Source organism: Ovis aries, chromosome 3 (genome assembly GCF_016772045.2).
Source record: "Ovis aries strain OAR_USU_Benz2616 breed Rambouillet chromosome 3, ARS-UI_Ramb_v3.0, whole genome shotgun sequence".
Taxonomy (NCBI): domain Eukaryota; kingdom Metazoa; phylum Chordata; class Mammalia; order Artiodactyla; family Bovidae; genus Ovis; species Ovis aries.
The window spans coordinates 202,590,887-202,615,122 of record NC_056056.1 but is presented as its reverse complement, the minus strand read 5'-3'; the positions used below and the strand labels follow the sequence as shown (position 1 = coordinate 202,615,122).

Genomic DNA, 24,236 nt, shown 5'->3' with positions numbered 1-24,236 from the left:
AAGAAAGTTCTATTTCTTATTCACACCGCATGTTCCTCATGGAACCCAGATGGATGGAGCAGTCACTGTTTGCAGCTCTGCTTGCCACTGTGGTGGAGGGAAAAAACTTTTGACAGTCTGGTACCAATAATGAATTGTTTCTTCCTGGAATCAGCTTTGGAAGTGACATAATTTCTGCTCCAACTTACTGGCCAGAATTAGTGTCATGGTCCCACCCAACCTCAAAAGGGACAAAAAGTATAAGCCTACCATGTTCCTGGAGGGCAGAAGAGCTTGGAAACATTTGGCAGACAGCATTGATGACTCCCAGAGCTGACAATTTCCATAAAATTGACTTTCTTATTTCTTAAATGGCCTTTTCTACCAGTTGTTTTGGCATTCAGAAAAATGCATTATCAACAGCGAGACCTGGCAATAACAACGATAACTAAAACCCAAAGCACAGGTTTTTCGGAAAATTTTCAGTGACATCTCTGCTCATAAATAAGGATTTTTTGGGAGTGTGTGTCTATTTTATTTTATAGTTCAGATTATATTGTAAAAAACAGCAGAATGTAGTGGCCCAAGTTCAATTTTAGATGAGATTCTTAGTGTCTTAGTTACACAAATAAATTGCCTAACCCATCTAATAGATCAAATGAGGTAGGTAGTGGATGTGAAAACCTTCTGTAGATGGTAGAATGCTGAAATGTAAATTCTATTTAAAAACATATTGTTGTTAGCCCAACGGACTAGCCATCCCAAAGACCTTTATGTTCTATTAATAAGATCTTCTCCTGCCACAGGTATTTTTTTCATTTCTTTTCTGTTGATTTCCATGGGCTTTTAAAATAAACCCTTAATAAGAACAGAACCGCAGAAAACATTCTTTCAGTATGAATCAGCTATATATTCAAAACAAAACTTGAAAAACTCAATTTTTCCAGGAACAAATTGCCCTGGGAATGACGCCACTAAATTAGATGTTAAGGAATTTAAAAATGAATTGCAGATGAAGTCTATACAAGTTTCTCCTAAATACATGTAAAGTCCACTTTCCCTCTGTAGCATATATTTTAAAAAGCCAGCCCTCCTCTCTATACACTGATGAAAGATATACACATCCTTAACATTTTTCCCCAAATCTTTAAATCTTAAACAATAATTAAGAGATGAATTTCACATTAAAAAGAAATTTTAATTTCTCCCTTTAATTTTAATAAGTGCTCCCTTCAGTTCGGTTCAGTCGCTGAGTCGTGTCCAACTCTTTGCGACCCCATGAATCACAGCACGCCAGGCCTCCCTGTCCCTTACCATCTCCCGGAGTTCACTCAAACTCACATCATTCGAGTCGGTGATGCCATCCAGCCATCTCATCCTCTGTCGTCCCCTTCTCCTCCTGCCCACAATCCCTCCCAGCATCAGAGTCTTTTCCAATGAGTCAACTCTTCACATGAGGTGGCCAAAGTACTGGAGTTTCAGCTTTAGCATCATTCCTTCCAAAAAATCTCAGGGTTGATCTCCTTTAGAATGGACTGGTTGCATCTCCTTGCAGTCCAAGGGACTCTCAAGAGTCTTCTCCAACACAACAGTTCAAAAGCATCAATTCTTTGGTGCTCAGCTTTCTTCACAGTCCAACTCTCACATCCATACATGACTACTGGAAAAACCATAGCCTTGACTAGATGGACCTTAGTCAGCAAAGTAATGTCTCTGCTTTTTAATAGGCTGTCCATGTTGGTCATAACTTTTCTTCCAAGGAGTAAGTGTCTTTTAATTTCATGGTTGCAATCACCATCTGCAGTGATTTTGGAGCCCAAAAAATAAAGTCTGACACTGTTTCCACTGTTTCCCCATCTATTTCCCATGAAGTGATGGAACCAGATGCCATGATCTTAGTTTTCTGAATGTTGAGCTTTAAGCCAACTTTTTCACTCTCCTCTTTCACTTTCATCAAGAGGCTTTTTAGTTCCTCTTCGCTTTCTGCCATAAGGGTGGTGTCATCTGCATATGTGAAGTTGTTGATATTTCTCCCGGCAATCTTGGTTCCAGCCTGTGCTTCTTCCAGCCCAGCGTTTCTCATGATGTACTCTGCATAGTGCATTTATATCACAGAAGGAACATGTTAGAATTCAGAAATGTCAGTTCTATAAATTGAAATATATACACAATGGCACCTTTTGTCTCTTTTCTTTGCCTCTATTTTAAACCTTTTAAAATGAATATCCTTCTCTGTGTTTATAGTATAGACTCCTTTATTCTACAGTTTGTGGACAATTATAGATCTGTCTACTGATAGATCCTATCAGTTTCATTTGTCTTGAATTCTGTGATGACACAGAACTTGTGTCTCCAGAATATGTGACTATAATCATGTGAAAATCCTGTTGAAATGAAAAAATTATGTCTAATCTCCAATGAAAGAACTTAAGTGTGAAAGTGTGAATAAATCTCAGATCAAATGTCAAACATTTAGATGTGAAAGGGTTTCTCCAAGAACATAGAAAAGTCAATATCCTACTCTTAATTTTTACATTAAAAAATAAAAAATCTGCCCAGAGGATTCTTTTCCAAACCAGAGTTGATTTAACCACATCCTAAACAGGGTTTAAATTCTAATAGTTCCACTAGCTTTAGAAAAATCTAGAAAGATAGACAATAGTATTTCCAAAGTGTACTTGTAGTTCTTTGAGCGATGGATGAGATCAGTATTAAAAGTGTATCCTTTTCCTTGGCAAGATGGCGGGGATGACTTGGCTACTAGCATCATACACTTTTTGGATCAGCATCTAGTCTTTCCATTGCTTAAATTTCTCTCTGTAAAGGAGATTAAATAATGAAAAAGAATTGTCACAAGGTAAATAGGATCTTCTTAGTGATACCAGTGTGGTAGGCTTTGCTACGGAAGTATAAAAATACTTTATTCTGAGGGTATTCCTCATGCATTGGGAGAAAAAAAGAACCACTATTGTCGTGCAATTGAAACAGCTTCAGGTAGAAACTGAATCAACTGTGAAGATGTTAGAAGATCTAGAAACTCCGGGGCAAATGCAGTCAGCCAGGGACGGTCAGATGCTGTTTGACTACTTGGCAGACAAGCATGGTTTTAGGCAAGAATATTTAGATACACTTTGCATGCTAAGTCACTTCAGTCCTGTCTGACTCTTTGTGATCCTATGGACAATAGCCCACCAGGCTCCTCTGTCCATGGGATTCTCCAGGCAAGAATACTAGAGTGGGTTGCCATGCCCTTCTCCAGGGGATCTTCCCAACCCAGGGATTGAACCCGGGCCTCCTGTATTGCAGGCAGATTCTTTACCATCAGAGCCACTAGGGAAGATTTACAGGCATACAAAATGCCAATATGAATGCAGAATTACTCTGGAGCAGCAGAGTATCTTTCCTTCTGTAGAGTGTTGGTTCCAGCAGTGGATAGAAATGCTTTGAATTTAGAACTTATGGTTGCAGGAGGAAGGGAGAAAGGATGTGGGGAAGGGACAGTCAGGGAGTTTGGGATGGACGTGTACACTCTGCTATATTTAAAATGGATAACAAACAAGGACTGACTGTATAGCAAGGGAATTCTGCTCAATGCTATGTGGCAGCCTGGATGGGAGGGAGTTTGGGAGAGAATGGATACGTATATATGTATGACTGAGTGCCTTTCCTATTCATCTGAAACTATCACAACATTGCCTGTTACTCTGCTATATTCCAGTAGAAAATAAAAAGTTTTTAAAAAAGAAATGCTTTGAGTTCACTCTAGGAAACACTGACTTTTGAAATCTTAACACAGAATTGGGATGCATCCATGGAAGACCTTACACAGCTCAAAGGGACCATAGATAATAATTCTGTGCGTTCCCCACATCAGTCTTTTCAGCCACGAGCATGGCTCATTCATTGGTCTCTGGTTTCTTCCATCACCCCAAAGGGTGCTGTGACATTATTGATCCCCTCCTTTACCAGCCACAGTTGTTGTTGTTCAGTTGCTCAGTTGGGTCTGAGTCTTTATGATCCCATGACTGCAAAATGCCAGGCTTCCCTGTCCTTCACTGTCTCCTGGAGTTTGTTCAAATTCACGTCCATTGAGTTGATGATGCCATCCAACCATCTCATCCTCTGTCGTCCCCTTCTCCTCCTGCCTTCAATCTTTCCCAGCATCAAGGTCTTTTCTAATGAGTTGGCTCTTCGTATCAGGTGGTCAAAGTATTGGAGCTTCAAATTCTGGAGAATTTGAAGAAAACTGGCTGCATTCCATTAAAGAAATTTCACCCCTGAACTCACCTCTCTGATCTGACAGTTTGACCATCTTAGCAACCCAATCCTTCTGATTTTCCTGAGATATTCTTTTTTTATAGGTTACTTTTAAAAATTTTAATTGTATTTATTTGTTTTGGCTGTGCTGAGTCTTCATTGCTGGGGGGGCTTTCTCTGGTTGTGGTTAGTGGGGGTTACTCTCTAGTTGTGGTGCACAAGCTCATCATTGCAATAGCTTATCCTGCTGTGGAACACAGGCTCCAGAGTGCGAGGGCTTCGGGAGTAGCAGCAGGTGAACTCAGTAGTTGCGGCTCCCAGGCTCTAGAGCACAGACTCAATAGGTGTGTCTCACGGGCTTAGTTGCTCCGAGGCTTGTGGGACCTTCCAGGATCAGGGATCAAATCTGTATCTCCTGCGTTGGCAGATGGGTTCTTTAACTCTGAACCACCAGGGAAGACTCCTGAGATATTCTTGAAGACAGTCCCTGAAAGGCCCTAATAATGTTTTAAGTAAAGGTACATGTTTATGCCTTGGAAGTTCTTCGAATAACTAAGTTCTGATATATGTGAAAATGCAAACTTAATTATAACTAGTCTATCTTTAAAGACAGATAGGCAAAGAAGATCTCCCACTGGAGGCCAGCAGTTTGCAACTGAGCCATTTTGTTGCTGTTCAGTCACTAGGTCATGTCTGACTAGAACATTTTAAACAACTTCAGGAGAAAGTCTTTCTTTATTCAGATGTCAAGCATGACTTTTTAGAAGTTAAGGATATTCACTCCCATTCAATGTTAATTGAGAAGCATTCCTTCATATGCAAAATACAGAGGCTTTTGTATCAAGGAAGCAGAAAAAGATTTTCTAGTTCATTTCTCATGAATTGTGCACTTTTGAAATATATGATTAGGCTTATTCTGAGGAAGAGGCTACAGAACGATTTTGTTTGCCATCTGAGTTTGAAGGAAAAAAGAGACTTTCATTCTGCCACAAGTTAAGTGAGGCTTCGTGTGAGACAATCCTGTTGGTCCCATGTCTTCAGAGAGTTTCTGGGAAAAGGTAGATTTAGAACTGGTGGTGGAAGGAGGAAAAGAAGGCTGCGAAGTCATGAATCTGGCCAATATGAAGTAGATAGAATTCCAAGAAAAGGGAGCATTTTTTAAAAGAAGAAAGAATAATGGCTATAGCGAATGAGGAAACTTCAACAATGTTGTGGTGCTTGGGCTCCAGAGTACGTGGACTTAGTAGTTGCAGCTTGCAAGCTTAGTTGCTCCACAGCATGTCGGATCTTATTCCAGACCTGACCACAGGCTAAAATAAGGCATAAAACCTTTTTAAAGAGCCGGCTTAAGACTAAATAGTAAAAAAAAAAACTAAGATCATGGCATCTGGCCCCATTACTGCATGGCAAATGGAAGGGGGAAAGGTGGAAATAGTGACAGATTTCCTCTTCTTGGGCTCCAAAATCACTGCAGATGGTGACTGCAGCCATGAAATCAGATGATTACTTCTTGGAAGGAAAGCAATGACAAAACTAGACAGTGTATCGAAATGCAGAGACACTCTGCCAACAAAGGTCTGTATAGTCAGGGCTAGTCTTCCCAGTGGTCACATACAGTTGTGACAGCTGGACCATAGAGAAGGCAGAATGCCAAAGAATTGATGCCTTCGAACTGTGGTGCTGGAGAAGACTCCTGAAAGTCCCTTGGTCAGCGAGGAGATCAAGCCAGTCAATCTTAAGGGAGATCAACCCTGAATACTCACTAGGAGGACTGATGTTGAAGCTGAAGCGCCAGGATTTTGGTCATCTGATGCGAACTGACAACTCATTGGAAAAGTCCTGAGGCTGGGAAAGATGGAGGGCAGAAGGAGAAGAGGGCATCAGAGGATGAGATGGCTAAACGACATCACCAATGCAATGAAGACAAACTTGGGAAAACTCTAGGAGATGGTGAGGGACAGGGAGGCCTGCCGTGCTCCAGTCCATGGGGTTGCAGAGTTGGACACAACTGGGTGACTGAACAGCAACAACAAGAACTTTTAAGCTTATGAGGAGTTCATGAAATGTAATGTGGAGGGAAACAAATCTCTGATCAGGAAAAAAATCATCAAGATAAAAGGTATCAATTTTACCTGGGAAGATATTTCATTTAGCTTGAGCATATCAGCCATGCTCTACCAGAAAGGTGTTTTATAATGAATTTTTTCACTGATACACTTTCTTTTGGTAAATAAATAAAATCAGAAGATGATCTAAAATATTTAAGAGAATAGATAGCTTTCACATCCAGTAAGTGAGTTTATTTATTTTGTTTATGGGCTTCCTCGATGGCTCAGCAGATAAAGAATTCCCCTGTAATGCAGGAGACACAGGAGATGTGGGTTTGGTCCCTGGGTCAGGAGTATCCCCTGGAGGAGGAAATGAAAACCCACTCCAGTACTCTTGCCTGGGAAATCCCATGGACAGAGAAGCCTGGTGGACCACAGTCCATGGAGTCGAAAAGAGTCGGACACGACTTAGCACACACACACATATTTTCTTTGTTTGGCTGTGACAAGTCTTAGTTGTGGCACATAGGACATTTGTGCATCATGCAGGACCTTTCACTGTGCCTCACGGACTCTCTAGTTGTGGCGCCCGGGCTCTGGAGTGCACAGGCTCAGTAGCTGCAGCTCTCTGGCTTAGTTGCTCCTTGGCATGTAGGGATCTTAGTTCCCCCACCAAGGATGGAAACTTTCTCCCATCCCCTGCATTGCAAGGCGGATTCCTAACCACTGGACCACCACAGAAGTCTCAGTAAGTGTGTTTAGATCTTCAAATACTACTTATTGAATTGATTAATTGACTGCAACATGCTAATCATGGGCTTCCCAGGTGGTGCTAGTGGTAAAGAATCCGCCTGCCAATGCAGGAGCCACAAGAGATGTGGGTTCAATCCCCGATCCAGGAAGATCCCCTGGAGGAGGAAATGGCAACCCACTCCAGTATTCTTGCCTGGGCAATCCCATGGACAGAGGGGCCACAAAGGGTTGGAAGCAACTGAACAACTAAGAACACAAGCTAATCATTAATAGTTTTATCTGTTCTTTCAAGTGGTTCCTCATGGATCCCAACTCAGAAGATGATTGGGGTGTTTAGCGTTATGTGAATTGCTACATAAACTCAAAAGAATTGATCTTTTCATGAAGATATTCTATAATTTTCGTAAAATTATATTTTCCTGGATTCATCTTTCTGGAGTTGGTCACTCACGGTGCATGTTATTGCTCTCTAGCTGCCTAGAGCATAATTCTCTGCCCATGAGTGTCTCACTGAGGAAGCAGTCAAGTCTACCACACGATCACGCCAAACACAGCTGAAGGGATCCGTGGTGAGTACTGGGCCCAAGGACAGCCAATCCACAGGGTGATTATAAATTAACATGTGGGCAATGAAAAAGAGCGCCCAATCAGAGACAGGGCGATCAGCTGAACCAATCAGAGTCTCTCTCAGGAATCTGAATTATGCTCTACAGGGAGAAAATGAGTCGGCTGGATAAGTAAAAATACCACAAAAGGAAATAGTGAGGAAAGTGTCAAAGTGTCAGGAGAGGAGTGGTTGCGGGAATGGGGTGGGAGAAAGCAGGGTCCCCTCAACATCTGACAGTGTTCCATCTCTATGAAGCTGGCTGAGGGACTGTAGAGGGTTCCCAGGGAGGGTTTTCTCTTTCCTGAAAGGTGTAACCTTACAATTCCATTCCTCAGACAGCCTGAAGGAGACACTTTGCAGCTTTACAACCCCACAAATCTAACTAACACATGGTCCAAATTTTGATAAAATGAGGATAAGCCTCAGAGGCAATTTGGTACAAAGAGGTTTGATTTTACCTTTACTAATTTTAGGGGAAACATCTTGGGAAACAGCATTAGCCATCCTATATGTCTTTAATGGGTTTACTGAAATTTGTTAGCTGACTCAAACACCTCTCACCTTTGAAACTAAACAAACCAAAATTATGTTGAAGGTGTTGTTGTCATCATTTTGGGGATAAAAACTAGGAGGATGGGTGACGATGCTGAAATCCTTTATGAGCATCAACTTGGGTGGCTCTTACCTTTCGGTTACTGGTTCATCAAAGCAGGTCACTGACCTCAGTCATGTCTACGCCATACTTGCTGTCATGGGAGTTCTTAAGCTGTGGGAGAAACCTGCGGGATTGCAAGCCCATGAAATGTACAATTGTGGAGATCCTGAGGGTTCTGCTATGACATTTATTACAAATTTTGGGTCAATCATATTTAGGGGCCCCTTTAAAAAAAATGGCTAGAGGAGTGATCTAATAGTAAATTGCTACTGCCATCTGTATTTTGTCACATTAGCATGACTCTAAGTTCATCAAACTGAGGTCTTTTGGTCTCATTAGTAAGAGGTGCCAATTTGTCCTGGCATTGCTGGGGAAGAGAATCTTTCAGTTACATGAATGAAGAAAGAGACACATAGTCACAGTAGGGTGGCCAGAAAGATTGTAATTGTGCTTGAAGGGCAATGTCCTGATGCAGGGCCCCAGATGGATGGAGAGGACCAGGAGGCAGGGGAGGAAGGATGCTTTGTTGGCAGACAGGCTTTCCTCTTGCCCATCGGGACGACATTAGGATGCTCTTCTGGGTTTTCAGGACTCATGTTTTCTGTGGACTTTATAATTCTGCATCTTGCTAGGGGCTTCCTTTAGTCCGTGGAATGAGATATTTCTGTGTGGCATCAACAATCTGCAACGGAAGAAATGCCATGAATAGCTTTCTCAGCCAACATAGGAGATGATACTCTGCAAAACTATGCCCGAAATATTATCATTTCACCATCATTTAATCCTTTGTTAATTAAACAAAAAAGAAAAAAAATGTTGAGTCTACCCACATCATTTTTGCTCTTAGCCATTAATAAGAATCTGTTTGCAAAATTACTGGAAGTTGAAAGTAACCCAAGAAGTTCTTGGCGGAGATAGTGAAGATTTTCTCATCGTGTAAATACCCTCTGGAGGCTTAATTACAGCAAATGATATAGCTATGTCCTGGCCTGTGTGTCATTCCAGGAAAAGGCAACGTCAGATAACAGACCAGAGGGATTAACCTAGTTACAGTTGCCTAGTACAGTTCATTGAATGAGCAGTCTGGGCATGGCTTTCTCTCTTGGATCTTAATGACTTCTGACCCCATAATCCAAATGTGTCCCAAAGTGGTATTTTTGGCTGTTTGGCTTTGTTGTCTTCAAGCCATCATGGCACCAATGTAAGTTACCTCTGGTTCTACTCAGCAGTGTCCCTGTTTTTGCAGGCATAAAATGGGTGCACCCATCTGGGCATCCAGATGATCCTGACAGACCCAGCCCAGTTCTTGGGGTGGCCCAGACAGTGACTCAGAGAGGCAGCCAGCATGGTCCAGGAGATGCGTTTAGACAACTGATGCTAAAAACAGTTCCTACACTCATGCATATTTCTAACCTCCCTCCTCTTTGTTCCCAAGGCGAAAAGCAGTGAGCTTGTTCCTCTTCACTCTCAACATGAACCCTTCAGGCTGCCTTTTCTTTCAGGGACATTCACCTGCATCAGAATTTATTGTCAATGGCAGCGGCAGAGGGGGGTTGGGAATGGTTTGGGAAGAAGCAAAAGGCACGATTTAGCTTCATCGCACTGCCCTGGTATGGATTCGGTCTGGATGGCTCAGGCTCCGCGTGTCTGGAGGAATGACCCTGCCCTATCTATCCTCTCTTGGGTCAGGAAAGCCACTGGAGAGGAAGCCTGACAGCTCGCCTGAGGAAGGTGGGCTTCCTCCGTCCCTCCTTGGAGAATGCAGATGAGCACATTTACCTGCAGCTGAGTGGGGGCTACCATACGCAGTTAATGCCACATCCTCCTCAGCGCCATCACTGTCTCGGGCTGAAAGCCAAAGGAGGGAAGGTCTGGGTTAGTGTCAGAGGTTCACCTGGAAACAGCACCTGAGGAAGGTGGGGCTCAGTGGCTTGCAAAGAGGCTCCTTCCTTTAAAAATAAATTCTCCACTGAGGCTACATTTTTCTTTTTTTCAATTCGTGATTTAGAAGATAGCATTGTTAAAGCTTCGGAGGAAGGTTGCATACAGATCACAATTGTGTACACAGAAGTACCTCTGTGCTTAGTAATTGAAGGGGCTGAATCCTCATCATCACTTTCTATGCTGAGCAAAAGCTGGTATTTGCGGTAAGGAAAATAATCTGAAGGGCTTGTGTTGCCAAGAACGTTTTTCTCCTGATTTCCATCATTTGCTATTCATTGACTCATTTTTTACATTGCATAGCCTCGTTTCTGTCTTAATACCTTCCAAAAAATCATACTAGATTTGCCTGTAGATGTTTAAACAAGGGATAGAAAAAATGCCCACAATAAGGTGATTCTTTAAAATGCACATAGGTCTTGGTTTTAGCGAACTTGATAAAACAATATTCTAAGCAATCTAAAACAGATAAAGTAGGCAATACTAGAACAGGCGCTTTCCTTTCATAAAAAAAGGTTCATGGCTGATATTCTAGATTTTTATTGCTTTTTTTGCCACATCCCGAGGCATGTGGGATCTTAGTTCCCTGACCAGGGATCGAACCCCCACTCCCTGCTGTGGAAGCATGGAGTCTTAACCACTGGACCACCAGGAAGTCCCCCTGATAGTCTAGGTTTAGGATCTTTGCAAATGATATCACACTAAAAACTCTCAGTTAAAAGAGCAATTGATTTTAAAAATTCAGTTGATAAATGCAGTTTTTCAGGAACATGTTTATATCTCAGGGCACAGACTTTTTATACCCATTTGCTTGGTGTTTTGTAGGAATATGCCTGCCTGGATTTTTATTCTTCATCTAGATGTTTTTATATCTTTGAACTAAGTCCATACATCACTTTAGAGAGAATCTTTAAAGACTAATGTTTTGAAAGACTTCCAGGGAAATGAAATCCTTAATCCCCTTTGCTGATTTATTTCAGTGTACCAACTCTTTGCATTTAATCTGAATGCTTCGCGCTTCCATTTGGGTCTATTTCTACCCTTCATCTTTAGCTGGAGACAGAAAACAGGACAACAGCCTCTTGGGGAGAAGTCGTCATATGTGTGAAATTCCTTGCTAATCCCCTCTTGTCTTTACTCTTCTTTTAACCGATTAATTCTGGTCTCAGAACCCAGTGGTAAATCAAATAATTATGTGACTGCAATCACAGCTATAAATCAGAAGAGTCACAGACTGAAACAAAATGTGTTTGGGTACAGAATTTAGAGAGAACCTGAATGTCGGTGAGAAAGCCAGCTAAAGCTTAAGAACTACCATCTCACTTTCATCTTCTTAACCTTCCCATGTAGGTCTAATGATATAACCCCTTCATCATCTTTGAGGTTTTCCACCAAACCTCTCCAGATCCCCACACTTCTCCTCAGTGGATCCCAGAGCTGGAATGGGTATTCTTATCTTGCTGAGAACAAAGGCCTGACTGTTCTTGCTGACCACACATCTGTCCGCACAGCACTGCGATTGTTTCTTGAGCAGACACAAACAAACACAGCTGTGAGCTGCTTTCCCACTGCCAGCTCTTGACCTACAGCAACACTTAGAATCTTTTGCATTATTGTTATTACATTGTACTGCTCTGATTCTTATCTCTTTTGCATCTCTTTGTATGTTTTTTCCAAGCTAGGTGTCATTTTGTACATTTTCCTGAGTTCGAATCATTCTTCTAATTTTTGACATCTGTACTTTTTTCCAGGTAACCTCCATCCTGATTCCCTTCTCTAAGGTTAAGTTTCTGGTTATTCTGCCCAGTTTTGGAGAGCAATCTACACGTTCTCTTCTACACCACCGAGTTTTCTTCCCACAAAATATCAAATTACATTGACAGTGACTGTCTCTGGCAGAAATGGATTTTCTACCAATGCTCTAGTAATAAAGATAGTTATAAGGAAACGTTGTGCTTTTGAAAGCTCTTGTTTTTCCATAGGACATTTCTTAGAACACTTTAAGTACCTGCCTAATCTTTGGGGGGTATGGAAAATTGATCGTTACAAGCCCCAGTGTGTTTGGGTATTATGAAATACTAAGAACTCACTGTCTGATTTTGTTTCCTAGAGACGTATGACAGCAAACAAAGCAGACATAGAAGTGTTATCCTATTTTTTGGTGAGAACTATGAGAAGTCATTTCAAGAAAGACTGACTCTGCAATTCTGCCATGAACCGCACATCATCAAAAGCAAAGAGAAACTCCTTTAGGAAGGATGTGTAGTGTCAATTTCCGATTCATGGTCAACTGAACTGAACAGAATTAATAGATGCAGCTATCTGAACAGGAATTAATTTGAATGTGTAATTAGCCATAGATTACAGCCCAAAAAGTGTATGACTTAACAGGAAAGCTTCTATTAATTTTTTTGAGCCTGGTGAACATAATGGGTCCTATGCAATATGTAAAATAACATCCTCTTTGCACATTAGAAATACATTGTGAGAAATCAGCTGCCTATTAAGACACAGAAATGGATGCAAAACTGTGATATTGGGTTATAAATAATGGGCCAGATGTTTCAGAAAGGAATTAATGAGTTTTGACGTATTTCCAGATCACTGATATTAGCCATTTATTCCCCCAGGTTATTGGGGTCCAAGTCACCTTGTTATCATGGATAATACATTTTATTCTTTAACGATGTATAGTCAGGTGACTTGGTCTTACATAAGGATTCAAATCTGACCCAGAAATTATTATGAAAATGTCACATAAGCAAGTTCTTTATTTCTATTAATGAGTACACATCTGAACCTCTGCTCAGAATTCTCACTTAAAGGCGCTTCCTGTCACTTTTTGTAAACCTTGAAGGCTCTCAAGAAGTGAATGGTTTGCGAAGCAGACATCCAGAAGTTATTGGGCTCTGTGACTCTAATGAGATGATGAGTCGTATGCATCAGTCTACTATGATGTTTGGGGAAGTTAGTTTTGAGACTTAAAATTTGAAACTGTCAGTCACTGCTGCCAAGGGTGACTTTTGCTCTTAATGGCCAGAGCATCTGGACTTAGCATGCTATGTCATACAAGGGCACAACCAAAGCCTAATTTGGGGCTGGTAAACTCATTTTATAGTGGGTGCCTTTCTTTATCCAGTAAGAATCCTCAGAGCTACACCCTCTTTATTTGAGACCTCTGAGTCATTTCTGTCTTGGCCTCTGCTCATGAATCTCTGTATTCTGGATGAACTGATTTTTCAGAAAAGTTTACCCTTGACTCTGCCTCTCTAGGCTTGAGCTATTTAGTCACCTCCATGGGTCTTCCCTAGTGGTCCAATCAGTAAAAAGTCTGCCTCCAATGCGGAAGACCTGGGTTCAATCCCTGTGTCAGGAAGATCCCCTGGAGGAGGAAATGGCAACCCACTCCAGTGTTCTTGCCTGGAGAATCCCATGGACAGAGGAGCCTGGTGGGCTACAGTCCATGGGGTTGCAAAGAGTCAGACACGACTGCGCGACTAACACTAGATCCTGACCATTCCCTTTTTGTCTTTCCTGCTTTATCCTCTGGCCCTGTTTTCCCTCTTGCTTTGCTCACAAGAGAGCCTCCCCGAGTTCCCCAGAGAGTACCTCTTGAGAGCTCCTGGTTCTCTGCTCTGAAGCTGCGTTCGTAAGTCGGGAGTGGGCAGGCATTGCCTGGCAGGGGGCAACCCTGCTGACATGATCGGTAGAGAATGCACAGCTCCGGGACAATGTACAGCAGCAGGAAGACCCATGCGTTGGTGACCAGGGCGATGCAGATGACGGGGTCGTCCCACTGGGGCTGCCGCTGGAGCTGTGTGTTGCCCCTCATGAGCATGGAGATCCACACCACCCAGATGATGATGGAGACGAGCACGGTGGCAAAGATGAGCCTGCCATGCTGCTTCCAGTTCTCACAAGGGCCACAGAAGGTGGTCTTGGAGACAAAGAACGTGAGGGCCATCAGGAAGAGGACGTAGACCAGGAGGACCACGAAGTCCACGTTGAGCTGATAGGGTGTCATGTGCACAAACATGCCACCCCTGGTCATGATGAGAGTCACGTACTCAATGGCAATGATGGTCTGCAACAGGCTGACCCCAATAGCAATGCACAGAATTGTCGTCCAAGAGAAGGAGACTCGACCCCGGACCAGCTTCACCAGGTTGGAGGCGTGAGCCAACAGGCATGAGAAGCAGAGAGCAAAGAGGACCCCAAAGAGAAAGTAGCGGATGGGGGCAGTCTGCTCATTCAGCTGGATGATGAAGGCAAAAGCAAGGCCAAAGAGCCCCAGCACACCCAGGAGGAAGAGAAACTGGGTGGGGAGGACATTCCAGTGGGCGCAGTCTTGGACCCTTTTCATGAGGAAGAGAAACGCCAGGAGCAGCATAACTGTAACCACTATGCCAACTGCTGCCAGGGACTCCAGAACAATGCCCCATGCCCCCTCAGTGTCACAGAGGAAGTAATAGTCCCCAGTGGACTCCTTGCAGTCCTCATACATGTTGACTTGTTGGTACCTCACTAGAACGATCTTCTGTTCCCCTGCAAAAAAAAACAAAAAACCAAAAAACCCCAAGATGAAACAAACACGACTTTACCTTCACCCACAAGAATGTCTTGTCTCTTGGGTAGTCCTGGACAGGACACTGTAATATCTCTGATTCCCAGATGAAGATGCCTGGATACATTGAATGAAATAGCTCAGAACTATTTACCCCTCAAAACTTTCCTAGCTCTGTCCTGCTAGGAAAGGAGAACCATCTTCACTTGAGGACTCCGGATCATTCATGAATTTCATGTCGTAATTTCTACCAAGGCTTTTTGAAGCCTAAGGCAGAATTTTTTCATAAAGATGGGCTGTGTGACAACACATGTATGATTGCTGGACTCCAGCTATAGCAGGCTCCAGAACAAGGGTTGTCAACATTAATGGACCATTTGATCATTCAAGACATGAGGTGCTCCTCAAAGGAGACAGGCTCTTCCCAGTCATTTTAATGACTGTTCCTTCTTTTAATTCAAGTCAGTCCAATACATTATGCTTAAATATCCACTGTTCATTTGTCAAAGAATATTACAAAGTGGTCTCTGCCCTCAATTAATTTTTTGGAGAGTGTAGCACCAAACTCTGTCTTGAGTAGCATTGTCTAGGAAAAAAATCACATATATTCATTTGGAAACAAGTACCTAGCAGCTGAATACCCCTAGTTCCACTCCCTTCTGGGTATTCCCGAGCCAGCTGGCTTGAGTGACCCAGGCTGACAGCTGAAGGCATGGTCCCTTCCTTCCCACTTACCTCCTCTGTGTCCACGCTGGAGGCTGAGGCTGTACTGGCTGCGAAGTTGTAACTGCCAATGAGTAAGAAAGAGACAACCTCAGCGTCTTTAATCTCTCCCCAAATGGGCGGAAGGATGGAGGCACCCACTGGGGTTCCTATAGCGCCTATAAAAAGAACCGGAAGGTCAGAAAGACACACCTATTCAAGTTTCCCAGCAGCTTGTCTACAGAGATTTCTTTGGTGAGAACAACTGTTTTTCATTTTACTGCTCACTAGAGGCACCTTGACCTTAGGGAGGTCTTGAAGGGGGTGTGGCTTTAGGAAAGACCACCTCTTCCCCACAGGTGCCGATGTGATGGGGGCCTGCAAAAGGCCTTCCTTTAGCCACATGAGGACACATCATTCTTCTTCTGACCTACTCCCTACAAAGAGCTTCTCAAGTGGCTCGGTGGTAAAGAAGCTGCCTGCAATGCAGGAGACTCGGGTTCTATCCCTGGGTCAGGAAGATCCCCTGGAAAAGGAAATGGCAACCCACTCCAGTGTTCTTGCCTGGAAAATTCCATGGACAGAGAAGACTGGAGGGATATAGTTCATGAGGTTGCAAGAGCTGGACACGACTTAGTGACTAAACCACCACCACTCCCTACAAAGCCATCTCCAGAGTCTTTCCCACATCTTGATTTTGATCTTAAGATCCAAAGGAGCATCCTTTCCAAAGGAATCAAAGGTTGGCTGAGCCATAAAGGATTAGAAGGATCATGCACATTCAAAGGTCCACTGGCTGCCGTCTCTGTGACTTCAGGGAAATGTGACTTTCCTACTCTGCCTCTCCTTGGAGGTCCTTCCTCAAGCTTTGGCTGCCTATAAGGTGGGGGCTCTACCTGGACCAGCTCTTCCGGGATTGCCAAGGCCTTTGGTATAACTTCCGTCTCTCCTTGTTCCCCTCACCCTTATCAGAATGCACTCTTATTGGGTCTCATTCCATTGAGGATTTCCCAGGGCCCAGGACAGAAGAATGAGCAATTAACAGTTCCAGCTCATATTGGTATAACATATTCTTTTTCTCTTGTGGTGATGTATAATACAGCATGCAGGACAGGGTCCAGGCTATCTGACCACAGGCCACCCCTAATCCCCCCTTCAAATTTACTTACTCTTTGGTTCTTTTCCTGGATATTTGCATTAAAAAAATGTTTGGAGGTTTTAGTTTCATTTTTAAAATTAATAATTTTTAAAATTTTAATTTAGTAAAAAAAATTTTATTGGGGTATACTTGATTTACAGTGTTGGTTTTATGTGTATAGCAAAGTGAATCAATTATACAGATACCTACATCTTCTCTTTCTTTGGATTCTTTTCCTGTATAGGCCATTATAGAGTATTGAGTAGAGTTCCCTATACTGTACAGTAGTACTTATCTAAAATTCATTAAAAAAAATTACAAATATAGTTGATTTACAATGTTGTATTTCATGTCTGAACCACTTGACTTTGTTTATATATATTATTTTTCATATTCTTTTCCATTATGGTTTATTATGAGTTATTGAATATATGGATATTTGCTTCTAAACTATTATTTACTTATTTATTTTTTGGCATGTGGTATCTTAGTTCCTTGGCCAGGAATTGAACCTGCACCCCTGCAGTGGAAGCATGGAGTATTAACTGATGAACCACCAGGGAGGCTCCAACAGAGGGCTTCTGAAGACCCATACAGTACTTTATAGTGTGACTTCGTCTCCCCATGGTCCGGCCCCTCTTTCCACTGTCCAACCATATTTCTTTCTCCTCTCCAGGCCTTGTTTTTCATCCAGGTCAGTTTTCTCCCTCCCATCTGCTCACCTTTTCTTAGAGGTTGTCCCTGTCCTGAACTGCTTTTCATTCTATTCCCATTTATCCTCTGTGCTCGATTCTCATTGATCCTGCTTCTTCCCCAGGTACTTTCTCTGCCTTGGAGATCTAGTTCGTCTTACCTTCTCTGTGAGCACTCCTTCCTGCCCTCACCACTCTGGCCCTCACTGATCACTCCCTCAGGGAACTTCACAGTCTGTACTGTCCAAAATTATGGAAATAATGTTTTCTGCCCATTTTATTTGTATTAGTCGATTTATGAATAACCATAAGAAATAAAATGAATTTAAGTAAATAATAATAAAGCAGAAACAGACTCACAGCCTTAGTGAAGGAACTTATGGTTACCAGGGGAGATGGGTGAAGGGAAGGGATAATCAGGGAGTTTGGGATCAACATGTGCACACTGCTATATTTAAAATGGATAACCAACAAAGTCCTACTGTAGAGCACAGGGAACTCTGCTCAGTGCTGTGTGGCAGCCTGGATGGAAGGGGAGTTTAGTGATAATGGATACATGTATAGTGTGGTTTCAAGTTTCCTCGTGATCTGGGCCATGTGGGGCTGGGTCCCTTTGCATTCCACTTGAAACTATCATAACATTGTTAATCAGCTATACCCCGACACAAAATAAAAAGTTAAAAAATCATAAATAAAAACCACTGTCGTTGTTGTTCAGTTATTAAATCATGTGTGACTCTGCAATCCCATGGACTGCAGCATTCCAGGCTTCCCTGTCCTTCACCGTCTCCTGGAGTTTGTTCAAACTCATGTCCGTTGAGTTGGTGATGCCATCCAACCATCTCATCCTCTATCATCCCCCTTTCCAGCCCTCAATCTTTCCCAACATTAGGGTCTTTTCCAATAAAAACAGTACATTTATTAATTTCTTTTATTTGTAATTCATCCCTTTGGTTAGATTTATAGCTGCTTGGGGGTTAGGCTCCACCTTTTATGTCCTCATAGCACCTGGCCCTGCAGGGAGCACCTCCTAGGTGATGGATGAATTGACTAATGGAAGGATTCTAAGGGTAGAATTCCAGGCCACATGGAGTTACTTTTTACTAGTGTGTTTTTCCAACCCATGCTTTTAAATGGAAGCTACCTGAGATAAGAATCTTAACAAGCCCTGGACAAATTCATTCTGAAGTGGTATTCTATCAGCTAGAATCTCTTTAACTTTAAAAAGCCGTGTCCACCCCCCAGCCCCTGCCTTTAAGAGAAGACTATTTTAGGGAGAAGTGTCCTCCCCTTTACTCACTTTGGGCACAATCACAGTCTGTCTGAAGCTGTAAAAGCTTTTCTATAAAGTTTACATTAAGGGTAAAGGGATTTTCCAGATGCTGAAATATGACATCTGGGAGGATTCACCCAAAGACACGTGTGAATGGCGAAGTTGCTGTTAGACCAGCAGGAGAGGATTTCCCATTGAATTTTTCCAAGATGACCATTTTGGTGACCTTTGGAGGAGAGACAGAGAAGGTCAACCCCTTTGGCTTTAGTCACGGGCATTCCTCACTGTTGTGAGGTTAGAGTTCCTGGCATACTTGTCTTCTAAGGAGATTCCTCCTGACCCCCTGATGGCTTGAGGCAGGTGAATTAATGGGTTAATGACCACAAAGCCCTTTGAGCACCTTAGATAAAAGAACTGTCTCAAGTACTAATTATCCTTATTTTAAAATCTAGGGTAATAAAGTTAGCCCATCTCCTTTAGGCCCTAAGGAAAGAGGGCTCCCTTTGCCTACACACATTCAAATTACTCACATCTCCTTCCTTTCGTCTTTTATGCTGTGACAACATCACACCAAACAGCTCAGGCTTTGATGAATCAAAGTATATTGATTACAAGTCCATTAAAAACGGAGATAAAACTGTCAAGAGGCCAAACGCCTTTTGCCAAACATCTTTGTGTTGTTCCCTTCTCCTAGAAACAAGCTGGAGGGAATGTTAGAGGTGACCTAATCTAACCCTTTCATTAATAAGAATAAGGAAGCCACTATGATAATAGGAGGATTTTAACAACAGGGAGGCAGAGACCGAGAGATGAAGGGAGGTACCCAGGGGGTGGGGTGTTAGGGGAGACAGCCAGCATTGTCTGACTCCTAGTCTCATTCTTGCTGCTATACCAGGTTACTTTCCTGATATGCTTCATATTGTGAGGACAAGCCCTAAGAGGAATAAGCCCTTAGATGTGGCAAATGGGTCAGGATCAGAAAGAAAGAAAAATGTTGATTAGGAGAATGCATCATATACCCTTTATCCCAAAACAGCTGTCATTGTTGTTCAGTTGCTCGGTAGTGTCCAACTCTTTGTGACCCCATGAACTGCAACATACCAGCCTTCCCTGTCCTTCACTATCTCCCGGAGTTTGCTCAAACCTATGTCCATCGAGTTGGTGATGCCATCCAGCCATCTCATCCTCTGTCGTCCCCTTCTCCTCCTGCCTTCAATCTTTCCCAGCGTCAGGATCTTTTCCCATGAGTCAGCTCTTTGAGTCAGGAGGCCAAACTATTGGAGCCTCAGCTGTCATGGTAAACATGTGAGGACCAGCTCTATACGATGGGTTGATCTGGCTGGGAGGAACCTCACTGATTCTTTTGCTCACTGGCCTTTCCAGGTCTGGCTTCATGGGATTGTCACCAGTGTAGTTGTTTAGGACACAATACACAGAGGGCTCCTGTGCTTAGAGTCTAATGTCCCGCCATCACCATCTTGAAATTCTTAATAATTTAATCTTGAATTTGTGTTTTATTTATTTTTAATGAAAAAGCTATTGGCTTAAAAAATTTTTTTAAAGAAATATATTTATTGCATTCGAGATTTTAAGTCCCCAATGTGGGCTTGAACTGGTGTCTCCTGCAGTGGAAAGGTGGAGTCTTAACCCTTGAACAACCAGAAAGTCCCTGAATTTGTTTTATGAGTGAAGTCAGATGGGGCTTGGAGCCTTGGCTCATGTGTGATCCTGCCTCCCTTCTCTTTTGTGTCTCATTACCTGCCTGTCTCCCTGGGACAGGTTCTTGGCCACCCTCTCTCGGCCACCCCTTGGGGCCCCAGGGGCCCTGGTTTCCCCATTTCTGCCCCTGTCCCTAGACTCCCTCCACACTCCACCTGGGCTCACTTGTCTGACATGGTTTGGGGTGATAGACCCTTGTAAAGGGGAGATTGATTTATGTCCAGGCAGGATATTACATTTTCATTTTGCACTGGGTCATGCAAATTATGCTTTTGAACTGTGGTGTTGGAGAAGACTCTTGAGAGTCCCTTGGACTGCAAGGAGATCTAACCAGTCAATCCTAAAGGAAATAAGTCCAGAATATTCATTGGAAGGACTGATGCTGAAGCTGAAACTCCAGTACCTTGGCCACCTGATGCAAATAACTGATTCATTGGAAAGGACCCTGATGCTGGGAAAGATTGAAGGCAGGAGGAGAAGGGGATGACAGAGGATGAGATGGTAGGATGGCATCACTGACTCAATGGACATGAGTTTGAACAGGCTCTGGGAGTTGGTGATGGACAGGGAGGCCTGGTGTGCTACAGTCCATGGGGTTGCAAAGAGTTGGACAAAACTGAGTGGCTAAACTGACTGATGCAAATTATGTAACTAGCCCTGGTCATCTCCTTCAATTTTCTGGCATATGATAACTAACTTGATCAATTTCTTATCAGGATATTAATATTGTAGAGTTTAATTGCATTTTATAATGTGAAGTTATTAATAGTTGTGAACAGTTGCAGTATATTATTTGGGTCAGGAAACTGTGAAAACTCTCAACCAAGCCTTATTTAATTAATAGGGGTATTTGGTGGCTCAGAGGTTAAAGCGTCTGCCTGTAATGCAGGAGACCTGGGTTCAATCCCTGGGTCGGGAAGATCCCCTGGAGAAGGAAATGGCAACCCACTCCAGTATTCTTGCCTGGAGAATCCCATGGACAGAGGAGCCTGGTGGGCTACAGTCCACGGGGTCACAAAGAGTTGGACATGACTGAGCAACTTCACTCACTTTGGGGGAGGGAATTTATCTGACATTTTTCTCCAGTTTTTGCATATTTTAATTGAATGAATATGTTGTTGTTGAGTCGCTAAGTTGTGTCCAACTCTTTGCAACCCCTGCCAGGCTCCTCTGTCCATGGAATTTCCCAGGCAACAACGCTGTAGTGGGTTGACATTTTCTTCTCCAGGGGATCTTCTGGACCCAGGGATCGAATCTGGATCTCTTGCATTGGCAGGAGGATTCTTTATCACCGAGCCACCAGGGAAGCCCTAATTAATATACATTGCTATTACAGTGGGTTGTTTTATCATTATTATAAGACAGCAGATGATGGGAAAAATATAGAGGTATGTTCCAGTTCAACTTCTGGATCTGGAAGTGTAAACATGACAATACTGAGAAAAATGTTGATTAATAAAAAAATTTATTTTATTTGAGCTGTATTCTGAAAAGGAAGAAGATGCAAGATTTTATAATGAAGATGATTTAAATGTGATTTTAAAAATATGCAAAACATAACAGAAGTGAGACTCAACATATAATTTATAATGAAATCTTTTTAAATGAAAACTTAAAATCTTCAAAATTAAAAACACATCCAGGGAAACAACATGGTATCTTGTCACTAAATCCCACTCCAAAGGTAAAGTACATGAATTTATCAATGATTTCTAAGTTATCTACTATTAATGAAATGAGCTTCTAATCATCTATTTAGCAATATACTGTGTGTGTGTGTGTTCAGTGGCTAATTTGGGGCCGACTCTTTGCAGACTCCATGGACTGTAGCCCACCAGGCTCTTCTGTCCATGGGGTTCTCCAGGCAAGAACACTGGAATGGATTGCCATTTTATTCTCCAGGGGATCTGCCCGACCTAGAAATCAAACCTGTGTCTACAGTGTTCAGTTCAGTTCAGTTGCTCAGTCATGTCCAACTCTTTGTGACCCCATGAATCACAGCACACCAGGTCTCCCTGTTCATCAACATCTCCCGGAGTTCACTCAGACTCACATCCATCGAGTCCGTGATGCCATCCAGCCATCTCATCCTCTGTCGTCCCCTTCTCCTCCTGCCCCCAATCCCTCCCAGCATCAGAGTCTTTTCCAATGAGTCAACTCTTCTCATGAGGTGGCCAAAGTACTGGAATTTCAGCTTTAGCATCATTCCTTCCAAAGAAATCCCAGGGCTGATTCCTTCAGAATGGACTGGTTGGATCTCCTTGCAGTCCAAGGGACTCTCAAGAGTCTTCTCCAACACCACAGTTCAAAAGCATCAATTCTTCGGCGCTCAGCCTTCTTCACAGTCCATCTCTCACATCCATACATGACCACAGGAAGAACCATAGCCTTGACTAGATGGACCTTGGTCAGCAAAGTAATGTCTCTGCTTTTGCATATACTATCTAGGTTGGTAATAACTTTTCTTCCAAGGAGTAGGCGTCTTTTAATTTCATGGCTGCAGTCACCATCTGCAGTGATTTTGGAGCTCCCCAAAATAAAGTCTGACACTGTTTCCACTGTTTCCCATCTATTTCCCATGAAGTGATGGGACTGGATGCCATGATCTTCGTTTTCTGAATGTTGAGCTTTAAGCCAACTTTTTCACTCTCCACTTTCACTTTCATCAAGAGGCTTTTTAGCTCCTCTTCACTTTCTGCCATAAGGGTGGTGTCATCTGCATATCTGAGGTTATTGATATTTCTCCTGGCAATCTTGATTCCAGCTTGTGTTTCTTCCAGTCCAGCGTTTCTCATGATGTACTCTGCATGTAAGTTAAATAAGCAGGGTGACAATATACAACCTTGACGTACTCCTTTTCCTATTTGGAACCAGTCTGTTGTTCCATGTCCAGTTCTAACTGTTGCTTCCTGACCTGCATATAGATTTCTTAAGAGGCAGGTCAGGTGGTCTGGTATTCCCATCTCTTTCAGAATTTTCCACAGTTTATTGTGATCTACACAGTCAAAGGCTTTGGCATAGTCAAAAAAGCAGAAATAGATGTTCTTCTGGAACTCTCTTGGTTTTTCGATGATCCAGCGGATGTTGGCAATTTGATCTCTGGTTCCTCTGCCTTTTCTAAAACCAGCTTGAACATCTGGAAGTTCATGGTTCATGCATTGCTGAAGCCTGGCTTGGAGAATTTTGAGGATTACTTTACTAGCATGTGAGATGAGTGCAATTGTGTGGTAGTTTGAGCATTCTTTGGCATTGTCTTTCTTTGGGATTGGAATGAAAACTGACCTTTTCCAGTTCTGTGGCCACTGCTGAATTTTCCAAATTTGCTGGCATATTGAGTGCAGCACTTTCACAGCATCATCTTTCAAGATTTGAAATAGCTCAACTTGAATTCCATCACCTCCACTAGCTTTGTTTGTAGTGATGCTTCCTAAGGCCCACTTGAACCCTCAGGGGAGCCCAATAATATATTAGGTGGCAAAAAAGACAAAAAACCAAAACGGGACACACAGCTGCTAAAAATTCATTCTTTTAGGATATATGTTGTTTTTGTATTAGTCGCTCAGTTGCGCCCAAGTCTTTGTGACCCCATGGGATAACACCAGGCTCTTCTGTCCATGGGATTTTCCAGGCAAAGATACTGGCATGGTTTACCATTTCCTTCTCCAGGGGATCTTCCCAACCCAGGGATCAAACTCGTGTCTCCTGGAATGTGGGCAGATTCTTTACCAACTGAGCTACCAGGGAAGCCCCATGGAATAGTAAATATGATTTTTGAGGATAAAAATGATAAATCAGCTAACAATGAAAAATTATACCTCTTAGTATCCCATAACAGTTCATCAAATCTGCATTACTACAGAATACAGGGAAGCAACATTTTAATGCAATTACAGTATGATGTAGAGTCT

The 24,236-nt window shown here is 42.6% G+C and overlaps 1 protein-coding gene and 1 pseudogene across 1 annotated transcript; one reads left to right on the top strand and one right to left on the bottom strand.

Moving 5' to 3' along the window:
* The first annotated feature begins 2,478 nt into the window (after positions 1 to 2,478).
* On the top strand, positions 2,479 to 9,958 carry LOC114113817 (eukaryotic translation initiation factor 3 subunit E-like; annotated as a pseudogene).
* A 2,422-nt stretch (positions 9,959 to 12,380) lies between these two features.
* GPRC5D (G protein-coupled receptor class C group 5 member D) lies at positions 12,381 to 15,647 on the bottom strand. Its single transcript, XM_060414214.1, has one exon. The coding sequence runs from the start codon at positions 14,742 to 14,744 to the stop codon at positions 13,695 to 13,697; it is 1,050 nt and encodes a 349-aa protein (XP_060270197.1). The 5' UTR covers positions 14,745 to 15,647; the 3' UTR covers positions 12,381 to 13,694.
* Between the last annotated feature and the right edge of the window lie 8,589 nt (positions 15,648 to 24,236).

Bases quoted from the DNA above. Each gene is read 5' to 3' on its own strand.
- GPRC5D (XM_060414214.1), bottom strand. From the start codon at position 14,744: ATGTATGAGGACTGCAAGGAGTCCACTGGGGACTATTACTTCCTCTGT.